Raw genomic sequence first — 10,236 nt, forward strand, 5'->3', positions numbered from 1 at the left:
ATTGGGACCACAAAGTCCAGCCCTTGAACTTGGTTATGTTTGGAGAATCCCCATAAGACCGCGATACACCTGGAACATGGTGATTGTAAAGTCTAGTCTCAGGAGATAAGTCTGGCAATCTCCTGGCATGTAAAAGTTACTGATTAATGTTAAGGAATGAAAGTTAGGTCCAGTTATTGAAGGATTTTATATGACATGTTATCTTTTAAAAAGTGACAGTTTTCACAGGGAAAGGAAAGGACGTGATTTGAGTAACATCTGAAAAATAAATAATAGAGAAAATAAATAGTAGAGATCTACTTTGTATTCGAGATTACTTATGAACAATATATTAACAAAACATTTGAGTTTAATTATTTTATTTTTTTTATTTCTCAGGATGTGATCTTCGTGGTGGGAAGCGAAGTTTTTAAACTACCCCAATGGATGCAGACAGTGATGTTGCATTGGACATTCTAATTACAAATGTAGTCTGTGTTTTTAGAACAAGATGCCATTTGAACTTAAGGAAGATTGCTTTGGAGGGAGCAAACGTAATTTATAAGCGTGATGTTGGAGTAAGTATCTGAATTTTATGTGTGCTACATAGCCTAATCTTATAGTGCTGTGAATGACATACTAAGTAAAGAAAGATGACAGTACCTGATACCTTTATTATAAAAATTAAGAATGTGTATGAAAGCTCTGTTTAAACTCTAAAAATTAGATGCCAGTGTACCTTGGTAAATTTTCATTAGTTCTTCATGCTGGAAACTAAGTGAAGATCTTGAGTTACATTCAATTAAAAATCTCAGTGAGTCACACTTAAAGATTTTCGAGTTAATCAATAACACCAACTTCACCTTAAAAAAGGAGTAAATACATCTGCTAAAAAAGAGAGGAAAAGGCTTAATGCTGCTTTTGAACTTTAGGATGCCATATGGCAGACAAGGCATTTTTCCTAGGAAGGTTAGTTAACTAAAGACTCTGAGCTGATGGACAAGCTGGTAGAGAAAGACAATTAAACCTAGAATAAACTCACTGTTTCTCAGCCACTTATGTGTAAAATTCTGTAATGTATTTTAGCTCACATTTTATTTTGGATCTGTGGTAAATTTTGTCTCCCCAGATTTAATAGCTTTCTAGTTTGATGTCATATAACAGAGAAAAGGAGGAGCTCAAAATGTAAAAAGAGTTTTAAGAAGAAATGTCTGATTCATTTATTTGTTACGTATTCAGAAACATTTATCTCTTTTATACATAATGGCCATATAATAAATATTCCCATAAGTGAAAAGTTGCAATGAAAATTTAAATTCACATGTTATCTTGGACCTTAGTCCTTGACCTATTTATACTCAAACTGTAGGTAATTTCATCCGCAGGCGTAGCTTTAAGTGCCTTTCGTTTCTAAGGAATCTAAAATTACATCTCCAGCTCCAACATTCCTCCCGCATTCAAGATTTGCACATTAACCTTGAATACATAATAGGCATCTCAGCTCTAAGATACAGTATAAAGTAGTGGCGGGCACCAAGAAGCAGAGAAAAGAAAAGTTAGAAGTCAGAGAGGGGTGAAGGGATGGGTATTCTGGTGGCATGATCAGGGAAGGCCTTTCTGTGGAGATGACATTGGTAAGAGACCTGAGTGAAGTAAGAACATTGAAAGAAGAGTCTTCCGGATGAAAGTAACAGCTATGCAAAGCTTTTGAGGCATGGACAAGTTTGGCATGTTTGAGAATCTGTGCAAATTGCAAATTCCAGTTATGTGAACAGAGTGGAATGAGATTTGGAATGTATATATACTTGTGGTGCATTGATTTCAAGTATATAGTGAGAGATTTATACAGGCCTTGAATTTTTAATTAATTAAATGTCCTTTTGGATTAATATGTTCTTTGTGTTCAACGTGGTTCTTGATTTCAGGATGGGTGATTTGGAGAACAGTTATTTCAGTCTTGGGTAAGCTTGAGGTGGTATTTAAACATAAAATGGCCACAGAGAGTAGAACCATGTGTGAAAATTTACGCTTATTATGTAATCAGGTTGTTGGGTTTTTGGTTTTCTTTTTTTTCTTTTTCTTTTGCAGAAAGTATTAATGAAGCTTAGAAAGCCTAGAATTACAGCAACAATTTGGTCCTCAGGAAAAATTATTTGCACTGGAGCAACAAGGTAAATGTTACTTGGGTTTTTAATATTATCTTTTAATTTTCCCCTCATGAGAAGGACATTTTACTAGACTTAAAAACAAAATCATGTGTACAGTTTGTTGTGGTCGTCAGTATGACATTTATTTCCTTTTTAAGTGATAATCTTTTTCTTTCTTTCAAACCATAGTGAAGAAGAAGCTAAATTTGGTGCCAGGCGTTTAGCCCGTAGCCTCCAGAAACTAGGATTTCAGGTATCATTTTCAAAAGCTATCCAAGCTGTAAATAGTCAAGGATTTATTTTTGTAAAGTTAACTTTTTTTTTAATGTAATGGACTGAAGAGATCCCCACAGATAGTCCTCTTATGAGTGACCTTTTTTTACATTGTATAATACTGTCCTTCAGCACAAAAATTTAGTGGCAGACCTTGCCCATGTGGGTATTTGTAAGGGATCCTGGCTTTTTCCAAAATCCTTTTCCCTTAGAGAGAGAAACTTGTTTCCTTTACGGATTAACTGCCTTTTCAGCTCTTTACTTTTTTTCACGTCTCACACACATACACACATACACAAAATCCTGTTTTTGGTCTTCACAAGAATGCTGTGTCAGGATGATGAGCAAGAGCTGTAGGACCCTGTTGACACACACACACTGGTTAGCAGGCTCTCACGCTTGTAAAGTGACTGTCACTAGCAGGTCAGCCTTATCAAATATAATTTAGTAGACGCATGTATTTGAATAAAATTAATACATATCCTGGCCTTGCCAGGTCACTTGGAAGTGATGAGGAAATGAAAGAAAAAGGTGAGCTGTGGTTCCTGCAGAGGTGGGCATAGGCAGTTCGGGATTTGGGTGGGAGGTGATGGGAGGTCGAGTTTCTCTCTGATGGCTTCAGTCTCCTCTGAGGTGGAAGGTGCTAGGAAGGCACTGAGGGGCTGGGGGTGTTGGTGCTGGGCGGCAGTGGAGGGTAGAAATTGATGTGATTGACGGCACTGTGCACATGTTGTGACTTTCTCCCGCTCCTTTGTGCCATTAGTGAGTTGGAGGATAGTTCATCCACATTTGTGGTTTTACTGGGAACAGTTGAAAAGATAACAGGGTAAAGCCATTAAAATATCGGTAGGAGTGGCCGAAGTTATTCATGTTGAGAGGACATTATTTTTAGCGTTGGAGCCTCTTTTCTTAGCATAACATTAGAAATGTTGCGAGAAATCCCAGTAAGTTAAAAACACAGTTGTATCACTCTATTCCTCATTCTATCCCCCAAAAGAAACAAGTATCTGACTAAAGTTGCAAAAATGCCATTTTACCTCACTGCATATAAGAAAAAAGTCTGGCCTTTGGAGCTTAGTGTCCACCACTTTTTGAGTTTTAAGTGACAGTTTTTCCATTTTGACACTTCAAGGAGGACTCTGCTTTTTTTCTTCACTGTTCTCCCTCTTATCCCAGTAGATTAAACATCCCATTTAAAACATTAAAAAATTAAATGGAAATAAGATTCAGAAGCCCCCCAATATACTGTTTTAATCATGCAGTTATCTCAGGCTTTATTTTTTTAATGAAGTTTTAGAGCTTCCCCTGCCCTTTAATTATAACATTAAGGAGTCCCTGATAACTTCAAATACTAAATCCGTGCTTTAAATGTTTCTGTTTATCTTGTTAGCTCTTATTTTTAAGGATTAAAATTTAATGATTGAGTTTGCCATGATGAGGAAGTTTTTTGTTTGTTTCAAAATAATTCTTTGGTTTTACTTCTCTCCTAAAGGTAATATTTACAGATTTTAAGGTTGTTAATGTTTTGGCAGTGTGTAACATGCCATTTGAAATCCGTTTGCCAGATTTCACAAAGAACAATAGACCTCATGCCAGGTAGGTCTTCGAAGAATCAAGATAACTTACCAAATTTGAAATCACTTGTCAGGCTATAAATATTTATATTAATTGTGGCTTTTTTTGCATAGTTACGAACCTGAACTTCATCCTGCTGTGTGCTATCGGATAAAATCTCTAAGAGCTACATTACAGATTTTTTCAACAGGAAGTATCACAGTAACAGGTATTTTATGATATTGAAACTAAGCTTGTCAATTATATTGATTGAATGAGATAAGAGGTGTCCATACCAAGACAGGGTTAAAGTCTGCTTTGTCCCTTTTTTGCCACTTCTGACCTTGTAAGGGAACCAGTCTCCTCACTTTTAATACAATAGATTCGTTTAACCTGCTTTTATATACTATTTTGAAATCTTATGTAATACTCTTTCTGTGTCTGTCTTCTTTATCTTCATCATTAGTGAGATTCATGTGTATTGTTCCACGTAGCTATGGATCAGTCATTCTTATTGCTGTGCAGTATCCAGTTCCATGGCCATTTGGGTGGTTTTCAGTTCGGAATTAAGAATATTCTAGTATATATTTTCATGTATGATTTTTAAGTTTATGACGGCTTGTACTTAAAATACTCAAGAGAAACCATTTTATGAACTTAATAGAGTTTTTACATAAGCAAAATATTCAAATATAATTGGTACCTGTTACGTTTAATGTGTATTTTGTTATATCTTTTGAGTCGTTTTAATTATTCGGAAGGGGTGGTTTCAGAAGACTAGGTAGACATAGATGTCCAAGGATAGCAGGATGATTTTTTTAACGGTACTGGGGTTATAAGTTGTTCAGAGATGTTACTTGAGAATCAGGCTGGACTTTGGCAAAATTAAGGAAAATTTCTTTAGTGTCCTTGAATTTTCTTTCTATTCCTTGAATCCTTAGAGGAAAATAAAAATAATTGACACCTGTAAGCCTTCAACAAAAAAGCTCTAGTTTTGATTCATCCATGGATTTTCACATCTTCCTTGGAGACTTTTAAAGGCTTTTGTCAGGGTCATACCTGAATCTTAAAAATGGAGTGGTGCGGAACAAATCTCTTTCTTTCCTTTTTTGGACTCTCCGTTTCTACACTTTGGAACCCGGACTTCACAGAGGCCTCCAAAATATTGACAAATCCCTACTAAGTATGGAAGAAGATTATGCATATGTAAAGTATAAAGTTAATAGATAATTTAACAACACAACAGCAAACTGAAGACCATTGATGTGGTTAATTAGTATGCATTATATTTTAACATCTGGAATACCCTATGAAATGTTAATTCAGTGGACATAGACTGAGTGGTTCTCATGGGCAGAGCTCTGTACTCTGTGTAGGGACTGAGGTGAGTGAGGAAGGATTGGACCAGGGTAAGACATGGTCAGTACCTTCAAAGGTTTCACAGTGGATGCATATGTGTGTTTTCTAGGATCTTTCAAAAGGTAAGTTTACATTAGTAGAAAAAGCATATTTATTTAAAATAAATTTTATAAAAATATTTATATTGTCCTTTTTATATTTTTTTTAGCTATTTAGATGAAAGGTTACATATTTTAAAAGTTATTCCTAGCATTATATGGATTAATTAATACATAGCATCATTATCCCTGGTGCTTTTTTTTTTAATTGGCAGAGTAAGCTGTAAGGATGAGTGGCCAGATTAGTAATAAACATGTGAATACCACATAGTAGTAAATTTGTGGGGATGTTTAGACCGTGTGGTGTGTAACAGCCCTCTGGTTTCCCAACTCTCTGGTAGCAGCTTTGTTTAGCTCTGCTGGGTTCCTCAATACTCCTATGAGCTTCAGTCGTAGCCTAACCAAAAGCCAGACTACAGCAACCAAAAGAATAATAGTTGTCTAGTCCCGTTTGTTAGTCCTTCCTTTAATAAGCATGTTATAGCACTTTGTGATTGTCTGTGTGGTTTTTTTATATACTGTCTTTTTCACAGTGGTCTCCTAAAACAAGGTGAATATCATCATTTTGTGTTTGATTCCCTTTATCTGTAAAAAACTTTTATTCTCTCGGTTTTTGCTGTGACCGTGTGTATAAGTATGTAAGTGTAGATTTTTTTTTTTACATAACCTGATAAATTCTAACGTACTTGATTATTTGTAATTCTGGGAAATCAGCTTTCCCTAGTGCTCTCTTGCCCATTCTCACCCCTTCCTCCATTGTGTTGTTACAGGGCCCAATGTAAAGGCTGTTGCCACTGCTGTAGAACAGATTTACCCGTTTGTGTTTGAAAGCAGGAAAGAAATTTTATAATTCATCGCTGAATTGGTTAGAATCCCTAACTGAGCACCTTTTAAAACCTGCTGCACATTGGACTCAAAACAAAAGGAAAACTGGACCAACAGTAATTGAGGAAATAGACTCTTTTATTCATTCACGGCTACAGTGTAAGCTCCAGTCCCTTTGGATTTTATTTCAAACCTTGCTGTAATATAAAAAGGAAGTTTACAAGACATGACTTTGCTGCTTTTACAAAAGGACATTCTATTTATTTTCGCAGTAATTTTCATGTCCCCATGAGCAGAGCTGTCACAGTGTGCACTACCTTAAATTGTTTTGTTGTTGTCATTATCTTTTTCCAGTTTGAGCTAATGTGTTTTATTTGTGAATAGTCTTTTACATTTTTGTATGCTGAATATGGGCACCAAAGAACCTGTAAAAGTTATCTTTTTCAATTGAATGTGCACAAATAAAGGTTTGGAAAAGATCTCTCTTCATATCCATTCTATAACTTTTATTCCCCATTTTCTATTTTAACAAAAATTGTATTCATAATTCTTTTTTTTTTTTAATCTATGCAAGCTTAGACTTTTGCTAAAGTGTGTTGGCTCCTTTTGGAAGTGTATTTTGTAAATATATATATGCCACATGTGTATAGTATCTTCTAATGCTCTGTTACCAAATATCAAATAGGAATTTTTTCTTGCAGATTAGAAATAAAAACATGTATATAAATTCTAGGGAACTGGATTAGAACTTTATAGATTAAGCATAATGTTTTATGTTGCGAATTTAACATGATAGAAAATGTTAACTATCTTTTAAAAGTCGCAAAATTGTAGTTTTAAAAAGAGAAACCTCTTATCTACAAGATGAATATGAGAAAGAAGCTGTGATGGGTTGTACCTCATATATACCTTTGTTATTCTGGAAAGACTCAACTCTGGTTCTAGGAAAGTAATAATCTTAGGTACTCAAGGCTATACTAAGAGTCTTGCCAGAAGTTGAAACATTGTGCTGTTTTAGCAAGAAGTGCCCAAAAGCTGACTCTGTGCCACAGTGTAATTATACTACAGTTCATTTTGAACTTGAAAGCCATTTTGCAAGATATGTCTTTCCCCTTGCTGTGTCTTATTTAATGAAGCTAAAGAGCGACTGCTCAGTATATGGGATGGCTCCTCTTAGAGTTATGATAAATATGCATTTGTGAAACAGTGGCTCTCTGGCTCACCCATGAGCCCAGGAATGGTAATACAGGATCAAGCTGCAGCGGTGCTCAGCCATTTGTGTTTAGGAGTGTAGTATAACTAACAGTGGTTTTACTTAGAAATAAAGCTGAGTGGAGAGTCATATTAGCTTCTCAGTTAGAATTAATATAGATAATACTGCAACACAATCTTCCACTAAAACCTTGAATTTCCAAAATGTTTTGAAACCTTTGTAAAAAATTGGAACATCTTAACCTCCATACTCTAGTACTTTTTCCCTTATTCTAAAGTCTTGAAAACTACACTGAACAATACATATTATTTTATGTTTATTTTTATCTTCTTTCTTCTTGATGCCTTCCCCTGCCCTGCCTCTCACTCCCTCATACGTGAGGGGCAAAGGCTAACTTTTATATTTTCTTTCTTGGGAAAGACTTAATTGTTATTTTCAGACCTCCTTCTCATTTTTTACATTTGTGTTTATTTGCTTCATTTTAAGATCCAGTGGAATAGGCAGCCTCATAAGATATACAGAATAAAATTCAATAAAAGTTATAGGTTCTGGGCAGACTGTTTCAAAAATTTGAGGTTTTCCACTTGATTTAATTAACAGTAATTAAGTGACCGCCTGTTCGGCAGTGTTCCCAAAAAAGAAATAGAAAAAAAAAAGAAATAGAGAAGGGGGAAAACATGATTATATAGCCAAGGTGCAGATCCAGGTGTTGTAACATTTTTCAGTATTCAAGTGACTTGAAAACTAGGTAGATCAGTAGCTCATCAAAATGCTTTCTCAGAAAATAGGAAGAAAGACAATCTGACCGGGTCTGGTTTCAGGGCTGCTTGCTTGAGTATTGCCTGGCAAAGTGTCACAGGTGACCCACTACACTTAACAAAACTGGTAAGAAATGAGCATGTCTGATGTCTTCTGGCTTTTCACAAGTGCTGTACATTTTTTTTATAAATAAAAACTGTGAATATATACATACAAATTATAAGTATTCCCCCTTTTTTATTTTTGAAAGTCAAAAAGCTCTAATTGGGGGGAGGGTGGGTATTGGTAAAAATTAGTTTGAAAACAGAACTGTTTCATTATAGATTCTGGATAATAAAAGAAAAATATAAGTGTTTAAGATACTGACATTGAAATCACTTAGTGATAAACCTACTGGGATTATAAACAATTTCCTGCCCATTTACAATGGCTGAGCCAAGAAATAGCTAAAGTATATACGGTGTTTGAACTGCCCAGGGAAATATGTAACAATTTTGTGTTAAATATCTTACAGTCTGTGATGCTTGGTAAAGAAAAAAAAATTCATATTGACTACCTGTCTTGACCTTTTTTTAATCTCAGCATATAATTCCATGAAGGTTCATAATAAATTTCTTAAATTGATCCTCTACAGAACATATTTTCCCTTCTCCTTCCAAAACAAGTGAACAATGCGTGCTCTAACTTGCATATGAAAGGTGCCTTGCAGGATGGAGATTGGAAATCTCCTTTCCTCATACCTTCCCCTGCCAATTTTACTTTAGTCCTGGTGTTTCAGCACCAGGACTTTCAATCATTCTCCTGAGTTTCTGATAATACAGTTTTACTATTGCTTACATAGACTGTAGTCTGACCACTTCATTATAAGGGAATGCAGTAGATCATATTTCCTTTTATCAAACTGGGACAGTTTGTTATGGGCTGATAGAAAAATTTCAAGCTAAATAAAAAGGGCTTTTGACTCTTAGGATTCTCTTTTCTTCAGGTTAATCATACTTTTGTATTCTTTTTTTTTTTTAAGCTCTTTATTGGAATATAATTGCTTTACACTCTTATACCAGCTTTTGAGGTACACCAAAGTGAATCAGCTGTATTTATACGTACATCCCCATATGCCCTCCCTCCCGCGACTCCCTCCCACCCTCCCTGTCCTGGCCCTCTAAGGCATCACCCATCATCGAGTTGATCTCCCTGTATTCTTTTTCAGGTTAGGTTGTTCAGTACTTTTTATGTGCGTCTTCCATAGCTTATTAGTCATTTAATGGGTTACTACATAAATGGTTTGAGATTCTTTATTGTAGATTTTCTGTCATTGTATCCAAATTCTATTGGTAAAATGCCTCCCCATGTCTTAAAATTCAACTGGTGAAATACAGAAGAGAGAAGTGCGTTGTGTGGGTGAAAACCCAACTGTCTGGTACAGCTGGTGATCTCTGTTTCATCACAGAGAAGAACATATTGAGGGAATTGTCCTGATGTCTGGCTGTCATTTATTATGTCTGCAGGCATCTGAAAGTCAGCATCAATTATAGCCTGTGGGCCATAACCTGAGGTAGTGATATTCCTGAGGAGTGCAAAGAGTTACAGGAAACTGTGGGTTGCTGTTATCATGAAAGCCTTACAAAGACAGAACTGTGTGTTTGACTTAGTAACTCAAACCTAATTACTTATAGATTTGGATAAATAACCTAATGGCCTGGCTCCTTTTCTCATGTTTTACTAACAGCTACTTCTAAATAAATATGGTCCCAGGATTTTGAAATTGTCCTTTCTATTCGTGTTTTTTAAAAATGGATGGAAAAATCCTTATTTTTCTTAACTATTGCAGAGTTGTTTCGCTTACTGTTTTATAATACTAACATCAAATTCATAAAAGCATATTTTGAATTATAGTTCATAATTCCTAAGATGTATAATCTTTATACTTGTTAAACTCTAATTAGAAATTATCACTAAAATCCTAACCAGGACCCTGTCCTAACCTAGAACATGTGTGCAATTGTCCACATTTTGTCCTGGTTCTTTTTTA

General features: G+C 35.3%; 1 protein-coding gene across 1 annotated transcript in view; it reads left to right on the plus strand.

Annotated features, from left to right (window-relative positions):
- Positions 1-7,350, plus strand: part of TBPL1 (TATA-box binding protein like 1) — a 30,924-nt gene extending 23,574 nt beyond the window's left edge. The window contains exons 2-7 of the mRNA XM_057739165.1: positions 379-557; positions 2,068-2,150; positions 2,316-2,379; positions 3,892-3,995; positions 4,088-4,182; positions 6,181-7,350. Of these exons, the coding sequence (XP_057595148.1) occupies positions 423-557; positions 2,068-2,150; positions 2,316-2,379; positions 3,892-3,995; positions 4,088-4,182; positions 6,181-6,260 (561 nt within the window). The 5' untranslated portion in view covers positions 379-422 and the 3' untranslated portion in view covers positions 6,261-7,350. The remainder of the gene's footprint in view (positions 1-378; positions 558-2,067; positions 2,151-2,315; positions 2,380-3,891; positions 3,996-4,087; positions 4,183-6,180) is intronic.
- The last annotated feature ends 2,886 nt before the right edge of the window (positions 7,351-10,236 follow it).

This window comes from Hippopotamus amphibius, chromosome 6, assembly GCF_030028045.1.
Source record: "Hippopotamus amphibius kiboko isolate mHipAmp2 chromosome 6, mHipAmp2.hap2, whole genome shotgun sequence".
In the NCBI taxonomy this organism is placed as follows: Eukaryota; Metazoa; Chordata; class Mammalia; order Artiodactyla; family Hippopotamidae; genus Hippopotamus; species Hippopotamus amphibius.